Source organism: Xenopus tropicalis, chromosome 7 (genome assembly GCF_000004195.4).
Source record: "Xenopus tropicalis strain Nigerian chromosome 7, UCB_Xtro_10.0, whole genome shotgun sequence".
NCBI classification, from domain to species: Eukaryota; Metazoa; Chordata; class Amphibia; order Anura; family Pipidae; genus Xenopus; species Xenopus tropicalis.
This window is the reverse complement of record NC_030683.2, coordinates 98,447,416-98,462,298: the sequence shown is the minus strand read 5'-3', so window position 1 is coordinate 98,462,298 and position 14,883 is coordinate 98,447,416. Positions and strand designations below refer to the sequence as shown.

Sequence of the window (14,883 nt, the reverse complement as noted above, 5' to 3'; positions counted from 1 at the left end):
TCCTGTGGATGGTCCTGGTATATAAGCACAGCTATTTTTTCATGTACGGCCACCTTTAGGCACCTACAAAAGCATCTGAGCATAGAGTGTCTGATTCTAAGCAGATTCAGACAGGTTGTTCACCTTTAATTTAACTAGAAAGATAGTTTTTTATGTGTATTTTTTAAATATTTAGGTTTTGGTTCAGCAGCTTTTCGATTTGATATTTCAGCTACTACCTGGTTGCTATGGTTACAATTACCCTAGTAACCCAGCAGCCCCACAGAGCAATAGTTTGAAAAAAGACAAATAATTTGAAAAAAAGATGACCAATTAAAAAGCTGTTATGAATAGTTCCTTCTATAACATACAGAAAGTTAATTATTTGACAGGGTAGTGCTGGGCGGTATACCGGTTTAACCGGTATACCGGTTTTTGAAAAAAAAACGATATGATTTTTGAACATACCGCTATACCGGTATGCGCGCCTCCTGCAGTTTTTATCCAATTACATCCGGGTTGCGCCCGTGCGCACGTGACGTCGGCGCGCACGCGACGTCGCTAGGACGCATCGCTGGAGGAACCACAAGTTGGGTAAGTTGGGCTGGGGCTGGGGCTGGTGCGGGGGTTGCGGGGGTTGGGGGGGTTGGGGTTGGGGCTGGGGCTGGGGGGGTTGTGGCTGGGGCTGGGGTTGTGGCTGGTGCTGGGGTTGGGGGGGTTGTGGCTGGTGCTGGGGTTGGGGGGGTTGTGGCTGGTGCTGGGGTTGGGGGGGTTGTGGCTGGTGCTGAGGTTGGGGGGGTTGTGGCTGGTGCTGGGGTTGTGGCTGGTGCTGGGGTTGTGGCTGGTGCTGGGGTTGGGGGGGTTGTGGCTGGGGCTGGGGTTGGGGGGTTGTGGCTGGGGCTGGGGCTGGGGGGGTTGTGGCTGGGGCTGGGGGGGTTGTGGCTGGGGCTGGGGGGGTTGTGGCTGGGGCTGGGGGGGTTGTGGCTGGGGGGTTGTGGCTGGGGTTGGGGGGGCTGGGGGGTTGGGGGGTGTTGTGGCTGGGGGGTTGGGGGGGGTTGTGGTTGGGGGGGCTGGGGTTGGGGTTGTTGGGGGGGTGGGGGGGGCCACCAATATTTATTATTTATTTTTTATTTATATACCGTCAAATACCGTGATACCGATATAATTTTGAAAAATACCGTGATATAAATTTTTGGTCATACCGCCCAGCTCTATGACAGGGAACAACCCCTTTTAAGTGGACTTGTTCTGGTCCCCACAAAGGCAGATAGTTGGGCCAGGAGGTTGAGGGAACATAGTGGCTTTAACTAAATAACTGCATTAATCCATGGCAACCAATCAGAAATGTAGTATAACCACTCAAAGGAAATCAAATGTTTCATTTTTTGCTGTGTGTTATGGCAGTGGCAAAAACTGTTCTAAACATGGAAGAACTTTGCCCTATCCTTTCAGCCTTAAAATCAGGAGAACATGGAGCTGCAGTACAGTTCTGCTGAGCAATACACTAAAGGAATCTGCCCTAATTTATATTGTACATTAATAATTTAATTGGTGTGTGCTGTATTACAGAGTGAAAACAGGTGAAGCTAAAATATTACTTACCTAAGCCAAGGCAGGAAACTCTTAGGCCAGACTTGCCAAGATTTCTGAAAAAGAAATGTATTTACTATTAATCATTGGGGGACTCCACTTTTTAAAAGCATTTTGATTTGCTTGACCTTAAGCAGATCCATTGTACCGAGGCTCTCACATCCCAATAATGTTATGCGCTATAATTCCCAGCTTCACTGACTTGGGATGCTGGGAACAGTGGGCCAAAGCACCAATGGTCCAAATTTCGACAACTCTGACTTAGCACCTTGCAACCCACACAGTTAAAACAAGCAACTCTCCTCACCAAAGATGGTACTCATTTCTTGTTTTGCAATTTATTAGAACTAAATACCCTTCCCCCTGTATTCCCTGGCTTCGGGCAGTCACCCAATAAACACTGCTGTATTCCAGATGGGTGATGTTGGTGCCTGTTCACACTCTCTGTTTGGCAATCAGTGCCCTCAGAATGAAAAAGGAGCAGGCAATGAGGTCACCTAAGCCTCTCGCCCAGTGGCACAGACCAACATTTACTATTCAGGGACTTAAGTACACCTTTAATTATAGTATGTTATAGGAGTGACTATTCTAAGGAGCTTCTTATCTGGTCTTCATTTGTCTGCATGTTTGTTTAATTATGAATCCTTTTTTTGCCTTTTTTAGCCTGTCATCAGGTTCAGTGATCCCAGAAACAATTAAACAGACCATGAAACTTAAAGCTACCTTCAGGGAAGGCAATATATGATTGTCAGCTGGGACTTTTAAATGCCTTTATAATGGGCATGGATGAAGTAACAGTGGGGGTGGCAGATGTCCTAAATGGCGATTTTTCCAATCATTCCGAAGACTGCAGCCCTTGCTGTTATTTTAAAATGAGCAGCAGATTTGACATGCAGTAAAATGCTTCTGTGCATAGACCCCAAGCCAATGATCCTACCAGATAGGAAGCCAGTTTGTTGGAACACACACACTGTGCCTGGCTACATAAATTGGCTTTGCACCCTTAGCTATGTACATATAAACCTTTCTTGGTAGGATGCCTACTAAGAACAAATGCCAATTCATATGCTAGTTTCGCGTTCCAAAAATACATTTTTTTTTTCTTTACTAAAGGCTATTTTTAAGTGTGAAAATGTGATCAGGGCTCCTGTATCTCTTTTGGGACAATATGTGAACTTGTCAGAACAAACAAGAGAATAAGAACAAATCATGACTCTGGACAAAACTTGTAAATAATAAATAGCTTGTGCCTGCATTTAATGAGGTCTCACACATTCACGCATGCAAGGGAAATGTCAAGTGAAAAGAAGACATTTGCACCTACGATTGTACAACAGCAGATGCTGCTTGTTATGTCTACCATGGAATTAAAATGAATCATCAGATAATACCATCCAATCCCCTTTCTCTGCAAAGCTGCCAGACACTGAATGAGAGGCAGAGCATTTGCTTGGTGCATAAGTGCAAGGCACAAGAGATGATCCCCCTGCTCCAAGGCTTTTATTTCATGCACACTGAATTCTAAAGTGTCACAGTTATTCATTCTTTTTAAAGGTAATTGTCTGAAAAGAAGCACCGGAACACTAATTCCATGAAGAATGCCTGGGACTGAGGAGCAAATAGGCCAGTCTGGGAAAAAGTAACGTGGAAAGACAAAATGCAATTGCATCTTACATTGATATATAACAATGATCCCATTCTGATGCTTTACTATAGATGGTAAGTGCAGATATTTTCAGCTATCCATGGATCTAAAGGTTGGGCATTTACAGAAGGCAGATGGGTTCCTGATGAGGAAACACAGCAGCAACTTAAGCATGTTTGGCCATGGCTGCCTAGAGATTCCACTATCTATGTGGGAGGGGGAGTCTCAATTCCACATTTATCATTGAATCACGTGACGTGATGGAAAACTTGTTTGCTCTAACTGCCATTAATTAAAATGTGACAGTTTTTTAAAATTAAAATGGATATTAGCATGTAGCCATCAGAAAAGCCAGTCAATGTGAAAAAGCCTTTCTATAAGGGAAAGTTCAACTTACAATTAAAGTTTATGTTGATGTAAAATACTTAGGCATCTTTTTTTAAAATTTTTTTTTAATAGCCTTTTAAAAATGGCTGTTGCCCTGCCTGAAACCAACATTGGAATAAAGTGTTGAACTGGGAATAAAAAAACAAATACAACAGCACTTATAGTATAACCCTTTAATGCTTCACAGTGGGACGTTCTAGAAGTATTACTTTACATATATAGTTATTGTACTATTACAGCTTTCTGTTGCACAGACAAAAATCCAAAAAGCATATTCTATAAGTGACATACATCTGATGTTGTATAGGAGAGATCTTGCTAGGGATCTGCAGAACATTGTTGTTAACATCAGCATACAGACAGGATCTAAGTACACAGGTACATGCTGTCCCTCTACAACCTGGAAAGCACAGAAATCAAAGTGTCAACCTTAATCATAACCCCAATGCTCTGCAGGATTATAGCCCAGTGCTCTATTTGGACTACAGGTTACTATGAGCAATGAGCCTGTAGCACTATGCATGCCCCTTCCAGGGGGTAGTTGCACAGGGATTTACAAACATTCCACCTCATTGTTACTATGAGGAGCTACTCTTCCTCCAATTACACCCTGCTCTGCTTTAGAATGTACACCATTCAACATTTGCCCTGTGACTATTAGATGTAATGCGCAGTATGATATTTAAAACCAAGTCCATGATAAATAATGCATGCAATATTTCAATGCTTTGTTCCTTGTTCATATTATGTAATATTCATAGACACTGAAAAACTTAATATCAAAAACCAAAACTATCAAACTGTAGAAAGCAGGTTAATTTCACTTTTTGGCAAGGCAAATCCCTTGTTTTGTTATCAGCATAGTGTGTGTATTGTCTCTATTTAAAGCACAAACGTGCAGAGTGTAAGTGAACACAACTAAGGCTACAGCAGCTGCAGTGGACTAAAAGGAAGCATTTCTATTCTAAAATCCTGCAGCATCAATCCCCATAAATGCAGCGGTTAATATATAAACAAACATACTTTTTTCCCTTCATACCTATATTTCATTCCTGGATGACGCAAGTTGGAATCGCTTGGGGTTGGAACATTTTGCACTGACAGATGTCCTAGGCTCCGGGCGACCATAGCCACAGTTCGGAATTTTGTACGTGTGCCAAGGTTCGGACTACCCACATTTTGACGATTTAGCCTATCTTCTGCACTCCGAGTTTTTATACTGTGCTCCGAACAGGCAAAGGAAACCTGCATGGCTCCTCAGCTCGATTCGCCTCTAGGTTTGTAAGATTTTCTGTATGCAGTGTTCAAATAGCTGCCTTGACTTTTCCCCAGATTCCTTTCTCCTTTAATGTAGTCGTTTATCTTACAAACATGACTACCTTCTTATTTCTATGGCACGTTGTATACTGTCAACTTAAATGTTGAAAGTAACAAAATAGTTCATCTTACATGTTTAAATACAGCATTTTACCTTCTGGATGGAATTTGAATTAATGTTAGAAGAACAAAGTAGATCCGAACAAATAATCTGCCCAGTGAAACACAACTTCATCCATGGAAAATATCTGGAAATCAGATGCAGGTCATAGAAACAAGAAAGAAACCTTGCAAACCAACTCTCCTGCAAGGCACTGACAGAAGTCTGAACGTATCCACATCCTTTTCCTTCCTTGCATGCAGCTTGTCTGAGTTGTACTCCTCCTTGGGCTGCCAAGTCGACCTCTGAAGTACAGAGCACACTGCACCTCAACTGACACTGTGCGATTCACAAGCTTCTTTAAGTCAATTAGGTCTCCAGTGAACTGAACTGAATGCATCCAGTAATTCATTATTAACTAAAGGGGGAATGGACTATCATTTCTTTCACTGCCTGATTCGATGCTGCTACTGTTTTGGAGCAGTATCCCACGTGCAAGTATATTTTATGTATTAAAAAAATAATAATTGTAATTTTAGGAAAGCCCTTTTTATTTTAATTTTCCTACACATCTGAGTATGGTCACACTCTTGAATTGCATAAAACATTGGAACCCTTCACTTTAATATATTCCCATATTCATTGGGAACATATATTATACGTTCACACATATATGGGATCTGTTATCTGTTATACTGAAAGCTCCAAATTACAGGAAACAACCTCCTGATTTATTTTTTGTAAAAAAAAAACCCTGTACTTGATATAATGAATCCTTATTGGAGGCATAACAATTCTATTTGGTTTAAAGATTCAATTATATTTTTTCTACACTTATGGTATGGAGATCCAAATAAAGGAAATATCCCTTATCAAGAAAACCCCAGGTCCAAAACATTCTGGATAAGAGGTCCTATACCGGTACTACATTAATATACAGTGATAAATGAAATATGAGCCATTTATGATCAGCTTTTTATATTCTTTAATCAGATGATGCACCCGTTTAAATATGATAAAACAATATTTCTGTACCTTTAGACATTAGTCTGGGAGACTCTCAACAAAATATATTTTGGACTGAAATAATATCCACTAATTCCTTAACTTTGTCACTATGCTTTAAGAGGCATCTGAGGACATGGCTGCAAGGGACTGAAGACAGCTCTATCCGACAATAAGCTTTAGACAGATTGTGATTCCATATAAAAGAACACAAAGGCAACTTTGGCAATTCGGACCAGGTCTATGAACTTTTATCAGGGCTGCAATTAAATTGCCAGGCCACCTTTGCATATGCCTCTGTTATACCCAACCTCTACCACTATCCACCCAAATTCCACCCCATTTGTGGTATTTCAGGCTCCCAGTGCCAGTACTTCCTGTTCCTTCCTTATGGTGGTCACAAGTCTTGGACACAGATTAGATTATTGTATTTAAACAGGAGAGTAATAAATACTACTTTTTGATTGGCTTCACTAGGTCACCAAACTAAAGGGCAAACTTTCCTTAAATTACCCTTATGATGTCCAACAACAGCTGAAACAGGATTTAGTACAGAAGTTTAACGTTTCACAGCTATACGCCTCTTACTCCTGTTTTTTCACATGGTGCTTATTTGGGAATGCTATAAGGCCCTCGACTGACACTGCCTTAACAGAGACACGCAGCAGTCCCTGTTTGTGTATGTACTCACTGTACTGCTTCAATACAACACTGTTGTTGCTCTTTCCTCTTCCAATTCACTTACAGTTGTCGGAAAAGCTATAAGAAGAAACTGTGATGAAATTACTTTTTGGAAAATGGAAATCCAATGATGGTGCTAGTATGGCATTCAGTTTAGTGATGTGCAGGTCAGGAAAAATTAATCCCACACCTAATCCTAGCCACACTCAATCCTAACCCACATTTCAGGACCGGCACCCAACCTGTACTCACGTATTTCTACTGTACACTACTTATGGGTGTACCATTCATTCCAAAACAGGGAAACTTCGAGAGCAGGGAAAAGGTGTCTGACCCGCACCCAACCCAAATGTGAAATGGTCTCCCAAATTAAACCCTAACCGTCTGACCTGAAGGAAAACCTGCGGGTCCCATGTCAACCCCATCACATCACTAATTTAAAGGAGAATGCAAGTCAAAATTTAAAAAGCATACTGCCCAATAGTCCTCCTATTGTTTAGTAAAAACGCCACACTTTTGGCTCACCTAATCAAATATTTACTCAGTCACACTTACTTCACATTTTCTAGAACAGGCAGCCATCTCTAAAAAGGTATTCTCCCTTCCTTTCCCTCCTTGCTTCATACTGCACATGTGTTTCATTCCCTCCCCCCCCCCCTTCACCAGATCCGCTACTGATTGGCTGGTGGGCATGTGTAGCTCAGAACAGGAGACAGGATCAAGTTACACACATGCTCAGAGAATAGGAAGACAGCCGCTGGCAGCCTACAGGAAGGGAAGAGAGATTTCAGTGATGTCACTGTAGTCTTCACACAGCTGTAGGCTGCCAGCACCATATCTCAGAGAAGCAAGCAGGGATCTGGGAATTTAGATATGCAGTAAGTACTTAAAAAGAATGCCTTTAGACTTACTTTTAATTTATATTAACCTTTCATTTTCCTTTAAGTCTTCAGGAAGACCCATTCTACTGTCAGGGTTTGATAGTGGCAACTACATAGCTGTGTACTTAATTAAAAACCTGTTCAACAAATGTGTGGGATTTAGTTGTGAATTACATCAATTAAAAGGGGTGCCTGGGAACTTTGGGGCCTACAATGCATCACAGATACTTTTTAGGGGCTAAACTCCATAAATTACAGTCAAGAAATTAGAGGGACCAGACAAATATTTGACTTAACTAGTAACATAAAAAAATAGTAACATAAAAACGCAGGCTGTGCAAAACAGTAAGCATGGACACATTATTGCTGCATCTTCAACACATGCACGATACAGGAAGCTTTTGGCATCACACGGTAACAAGAGGAGTCTGAGGATGTAGGAATATAGCAAATATCTTTCCATTCAGCATTTGGGCAATGTGTTGGATACCAAACAAACCCATGTATAGGCACTATTACTCTGCTTCACTGTCAGTAAGGCATTACACCGGATGACAGCTGGCTCATTACATATATAAACCCAAGAGGGTTTCAGTGATTGCATCTCCCAAATGGGTTTGTTGTCTTAACCATACGCAAGAGGAAGCTGATGATGAGCATTTAATTCAGGATTCCACAAACTTTTCAGGCTGTGACCAAAAATGTCACAATTCTCTTAGCAAATAAACAACTCACTGGTACTGGTACTGCCACACAGGTGAGGCTTCTATTGCATTTCCATCTTCTGCTATGTATGAGAAATGCCAACTCCCCAGAAATTCTTCCAGAAAATCAAGTATTTCTCACCGAAAAGTATTGCAGTAACACATGTTTTGCTATACACATGTTTATTCCCTTTGTGTGTATTGGAACAGAATGAAAAAGGGAGGAAAAAAAGCAAATTGGACATAATGGTACACACAACTCCAAAAATGGGCTGGACAAAATTATTGGCACCCTTTCAAAATTGTGGATAAATAAGATTGTTTCAAACGTGATGCTCCTTTAAACTCACCTGGGGCAAGTAACAGGTGTTGGCAATATAAAAATCACACCTGAAAGCAGATAAAAAGGAGAGAAGTTCACTTAGTCTTTAAATTGTGTGTCTGTGTGTGCCACACTAAGCATGGGCAACAGAAAGAGGAGAAGAGAACTGTCTGAGGACGTAACCAAAATTGTGGAAAAATATCAACAATCTCAAGGTTACAAGTCCATCTCCACAGATCTAGATTTGCCTTTGTCCACAGTGCGCAACATTATCAACAAGTTTGCAACCCATGGCACTGTAGCTAATCTTCCTGGGTGTGGACGGAAGAAAAAAAAAAATTGATGAAAGGTTGTCAAAAAACACCCAGAAATGGATGTCAACAAAGCGCTGGAGAGTTCTGAAGTGGCCAGCAATGAGTCCAGATCTAAATCCCATTGAACATCTGTGGAGAGATCTTAAAACTGCTGTTGGGAAAAGGCGCCCTTCCAATAAGAGAGACCTGGAGCAGTTTGCAAAGGAAGAGTGGTCCAAAATTCTCGGAGAGAGGTGTAAGAAGCTTATTGATGGTTATAGGAAGCGACTGATTTCAGTTATTTTTTCCAAAGGGTGTGCAACCAAATATTAAGTTAAGGGTGCCAATAATTTTGTCCAGCCCATTTTTGGAGTTTTGTGTGACATTATGTCCTAAGGGAATAAACAGGTGTATAGCAAAATGTGTGTTACTGCAATACTTTCCGGTGAGAAATACTTGATTTTCAGGAAAAATTTTTGGGGTGCCAACAATTTTGGCCATGACTGTATAGAGTGGATTCACATACACAGATTTACTGTGTGCTTTTATGCTTTTTATGCTTTTATGTATTGACAGTACATTGAGCAGGAGAAACAAAAGATTATCTGAAAGTAGTTCTAATGTGCAGAGGTGGCCACACAAGTGGCGATTTGCGATCTTTCGAGCGACCATCGGTCGCACGAAAGATCGTTCAATCAGCCACTAACTGTTCGGGGCTGAAACGGCAGATAAGTATGTAGAAACAATAGGACTTCTACATCCTTCTGCCGATTCAGCCCTGAATCATACGATATTATCGGTGTGTGTATGGCCAGCTTAGCACTGGCTACTTCTGAAAGCTCAGATTTAGGCACAATGCACTGAGATGGCTGCTTACACAACAATATTACAATTAAAAAAAACACATTTATTAGTTATAGAATTACATTTTAAATGGTAGAGCAAAAGATATGCAATGTAAATAGTATAATTTAGAAATAGACAGTAAACTCTAAAAATCATGACAGCAAAGATTACTAAACCAGTTTGTGTTCAGTACAGGGCTCCATTGCACCAGTGAGAGCTGCACATCTTGCACCCTTGTAAATAAGCCCTCAAGTCTATATTTTATTAGTAATATATGCCAGTTAATGTATTACTGGAAAAAATAAGGGGATATTATTAAATGTAAAGTAAAAACATTAAACCTGATACTTAATTAAGATTGAAATATAAAGTATAATTTACAATATTAAATAAAAAAGAAAGTTAATATTAAAGGCATTAAATGACATGAAAATGTACAGTATTAGTTACAGCAGTGGAATGAATTAGACCTGGTCTAATTTTGGCCGTGTTAAAGCATTAAAGTAACATGATAGGATTATGACATGTGAGATAAAAGAGAGCATGGAATAACAAGGTACTCCAATGCAACAGATTTTAGGGCTGGAATGAATGGCTGGAAATACCATGGGGAGTGGAGTAGGAGGCCAGTGGAAACGCAATACAGCTGTAATAATGTTAATCTCTAGAATGTTAGATGCTATACATTGGGTGGGGGGGAGGCAAAGAGGCAAATATTAGACAGCAATGGAGGGAGTTGTCATTTTTCACCAGCTGGTGTGGTATAGGGTTTTTTTTTTTTTTTTTAAATAAAGGTAAAAGGACCACAGCCAGGCCATGAGGGGGGGGGGGGGGGCACAGCAATATCCAAAAATACTTGCTTGTAATTTAACAGGTATGGGACCTGTTATCCAGAATGCAGATAAGGGATCTTTCTGTAATTTGGATCTCCACAAATTAAGTCTGCTAAAAATCATTTAAATATTAAATAAACCAATAGGACTGTTTATATCTTAGTTGGGATCAAGTACAAGGTACTGTTTTATTAATACATAGAAAAAGGAAATCATTTTTAAAATTAGAATTTGTTGCTTACAATGGAGTCTATGGGAGATGGCCTTTCCATTATTCGGAACTTTCTGGATAAGGGATCCCATACCTGTACAAGATTCTAATTATAAAGTGAAATAAAAATGCCACAAAAAAAACATCTATCACATGCCCTCCTACTATTGACAAGGTCAAACGGGGGGATGCTGAGAAGACTCATGAAGTAAAATAGCCAGGACAAGAGCAAGCAGGCCAATGGGCACCATATGATGAACTGAACAAAAGGGCCCAACCAGCCCTGCAAAAATACTTACAATGTAGGATAGTTTGTCTTTCTTATAATATATCTGCCTTATATTACAGCAATTTGGGAAGCATGATATAATTCCATTAACCTGCTTTCCGGAACGTACATATGTATGTATTTATTCATTTGTATAGCACCATATATACATACACAATGCTTTACTAACCATAAACAGGGTTACAGTTATTATAAATTTGACAGTCTAGCCCAGGTCGGTGGGTACAGTACCACACTGAAACTCAAAAGATGATTTGGGAGTTTAAATGGATCCCTTTTGGGTCCGTGTAGGAAGCAAACATTCTGCTTGATGGTAAGAAGTAAATACCAGAATTATGAGGTCCTTCTCTCAACGTTTGTTGTTGCACCATTAAAGTCTTTAAAAGCGGAGAAGATGGAAACATATTTATGCACAAAATTCATATAACTGGAAGTGTTTCCCAGGCAATCAATACCAATACCTAATGCTCTGGCCATTTCTGTAGGCTTCCTATTCTGAGCGGAATTAGGGTTTTTTATTGGGTGCATGTGGAATATATAAATAACTAGCATGGGTAATTACTGCTGACTGATTAGCTGTCTGCTGGCTTATTTATATTCTATTGCCTGGCCCTGGGGATACCGGCTCACTGTACTAAAGCACCTTTATCGATTTATTGCTGCTGGTCTGTCAAAGTTTAGTTTTACACTATGGTGGTAGCAGTACATCCCAAAGATTGCTTGCATACCACCAAATATTTATAAAAAAAAAAAAACGAAAACTGCGACACCCAAGGCTACGTCCCAATCCTCCTAGAACTCTCAAAACTTTGCCTGCTTCCAGGCTCCCTGTTTGGGACAGTCCCACCTAAGCTAGGACACTTTTAGCAGTTATGGACTTGTACTGCAAATATGACACTAACATTTTGAATGGGAACTTTAAATTAAATTCAAATACCACGGCAGTACTTTGTTTTAAAGGTTTAGTATTAAAGGTTTATTGCCACCTTTAGCATTCAGCATGCTATAGACCAGTGATGCCCATCAGATTGCCTGGGGGCAACATGTTGCAAATTTATGGGCTGCCAAGATAGGTCAATATGCTTGCACATAAGACATCAAGGCAGCTCAGCCCGCAGTCCCTCATTTCCCTTAGATCTCTTGCGTTGAACTCCAAAAAAAGATAGAAAGTTTCTCAAACTTAATTAAATAGGCTTTTGAAGGAGAGCCCAGAATACTCAACACCTGTATTAATCCAACCCTGTATATCAACACCTGTATTAGATACAACTGTAACTAATATGATAAACAGGTCTCTTGGGGGAACCAAGACTTGCATCTTAAAGGGCAATTTCACCTTCATTAGCAAAACTGTAATAACATATAAAAGTCCCAGAAATGTGTTCAAACGTAACCTGCAAATTCCTTCCTGACTCCAAGATGGCAATTGGACCAGTCCCTGGATTAACTTGGTACAAATCGCTATTTTCAATAACCCTCATTCACATGATTCAGCTTCAGCTCAAACTAAATCTGACATTCTATGGTGAGTATTAGTTTAGTATTTGGGAGAATTTTTGTGGAGAAAAAAATATGTAAATTGCAAAAACACTCCTGTGAGCACTTTTTAGCAATTTTATTTTCCGTTTCCTTTATTGTGTAAAAAGAACAGATGGTCATATATTAACGACTGGGTAAGGGAATTACTACACTAGGAAATGCTGAGTTCAATAATGCTTTTTACTTATTAAGACATATTTTCTTGACAGTGTTTTTTCATGATAAGAAAGAACCTACAACATGAAGAACTGTAGGGTGCTAAACTAAATCAACTTTTAGTTTGTCTAATGCACCCCACCCCTATGTATCCAATACCTTCTATTCTCAGTCCTTGCTTTCTGTTAATTTTTTATTTTTTTTCATTCAAGAATTTAGATGATTGTATGGCCTCCCTATCACCAAACATTCCAGCTTGTATAAAACAGAGGACTAGTTACGAGTTCGTTGTATATGTGATTTTGGTCTAAAGCTCTCAAGGTATTCATCCTAAATAAGCTTTTTCTCACTTTCTGGCATTCTGGAGCAAATAAGGAGAAAACAGTACTTGCGGCATCTATAATTTGATTACACTTTTACTGAACAGAGCCAATGTTTCAGCTGGGTCTCTATCAAGGTAATACAAACACAAAAAACAATCCCTTTAAATCATAACATGGTAGATGAGTCTCGTTGTTCCACACTCAACACCTAAACCCCACTCCCACCTTAAAAAAAGTAATGAATATTATATAAATTATATCCTTATAGAGAGTGATTAGAGATGTTATCAGTTACAATAGCTGCCTCATGAAAATGTGTCTATTATATGGGTATAGGATCCGTTATGTGGAAATCTGTTATCCAGAAAGCACAGAATTACAGGATAGCTATATCCCATAAAATAATCAAATCATTCAAAATTTTTAATTATTTTCAAAGAAGCTGTGTAACACACAGCCTCCTGAGGAACCACTGTCCCTGCATTGTTTCATCAGTTTAACACTATAAATAAATGTTAATAATCATAATAACACGGTATCTGTTATCTCTACTGAGTTCTATCAGAAACTGCACAATTAAACAGAAAGCTGTTTGACTGCATTTAAGAATCAGCGTGCAAGATAGCAATGGCAGAGCAATGGGTCAAACAGCACCAGATGGAACAGCTACTTGATGAATAAATGATTAACTACATACTTTTTAATAATTGCGCAAGTCACTAATTTGATAACCAGAAGACTTAATTTCAAATGCCCTGTTGTCAATCAAAAATCTAATACAAAAAATGCATTATTTATACCTTGATTGCACTGCATTCTGAAGTTACATGCAAAATTAATGGCTTGCCACCTGTCTTTCAGCTCAGAGATAACAGTGCCATGGAGTATTGTGCAGTGTTAAGGAAAATATCTTTCTCCCTCATGAAACTCCATAAAAATGTTAGTACAGTAGCCTGAAAACCCTTAAGGTTACGTCTACTGAGGAAAACAAGGAGAGGTATTTTGAGTGTAATTGTTACTCCTAGTACTGAGAATCCCCATCTAAAATTTTGCAACCCTCCATGTGTTTATTGTGTTTGCACACACACATTAATACAGTGGTGTGAAAAACTATTTGCCCCCTTCCTGATTTCTTATTCTTTTGCATGTTTGTCACACAAAATGTTTCTGATCATCAAACACATTTAACTATTAGTCAAAGATAACATAATTGAACACAAAATGCAGTTTTTAAATGAGGGTTTACGTTATTAAGGGAGAAAAAAAACTCCAAATCTACATGGCCCTGTGTGAAAAAGTGATTGCCCCCCTTGTTAAAAAATAACTTAACTGTGGTTTATCAATTTCAATTTTCAATTTCAATATCAATTTCTGTAGTCACCCCCAGGCCTGATTACTGCCACACCTGTTTCAATCAAGAAATCACTTAAATAGGAGCTACCTGACACAGAGAAGTAGACCAAAAGCACCTCAAAAGCTAGACATCATGCCAAGATCCAAAGAAATTCAGGAACAAATGAGAACAAAAGTAATTGAGATCTATCAGTCTGGTAAAGGTTATAAAGCCATTTCTAAAGCTTTGGGACTCCAGCGAACCACAGTGAGAGCCATTATCCACAAATGGCAAAAACATGGAACAGTGGTGAACCTTCCCAGGAGTGGCCGGCCGACCAAAATTACCCCAAGAGCGCAGAGACAACTCATCCGAGAGGCCACAAAAGACCCCAGGACAACATCTAAAGAACTGCAGGCCTCACTTGCCTCAATTAAGGTCAGTGTTCA

The 14,883-nt window shown here is 39.6% G+C and overlaps 1 protein-coding gene across 8 annotated transcripts in view; it reads right to left on the bottom strand.

Moving 5' to 3' along the window:
* kcnab2 (potassium channel, voltage gated subfamily A regulatory beta subunit 2) overlaps window positions 1-14,883 on the bottom strand; it is a 120,131-nt gene that overhangs the window by 35,516 nt on the left and 69,732 nt on the right. For 6 of the 8 annotated variants that reach the window (XM_031906327.1, XM_018095449.2, XM_031906328.1 and 3 more), the window contains one exon: window positions 1,582-1,625. In XM_031906327.1, the coding sequence (XP_031762187.1) occupies window positions 1,582-1,625 (44 nt within the window). Of the gene's footprint in view, window positions 1-1,581; window positions 1,626-4,640; window positions 5,454-14,883 lie in introns of those variants that run through there. The other 2 variants (XM_012967347.3, XM_002937544.5) reach the window with 2 other exon arrangements.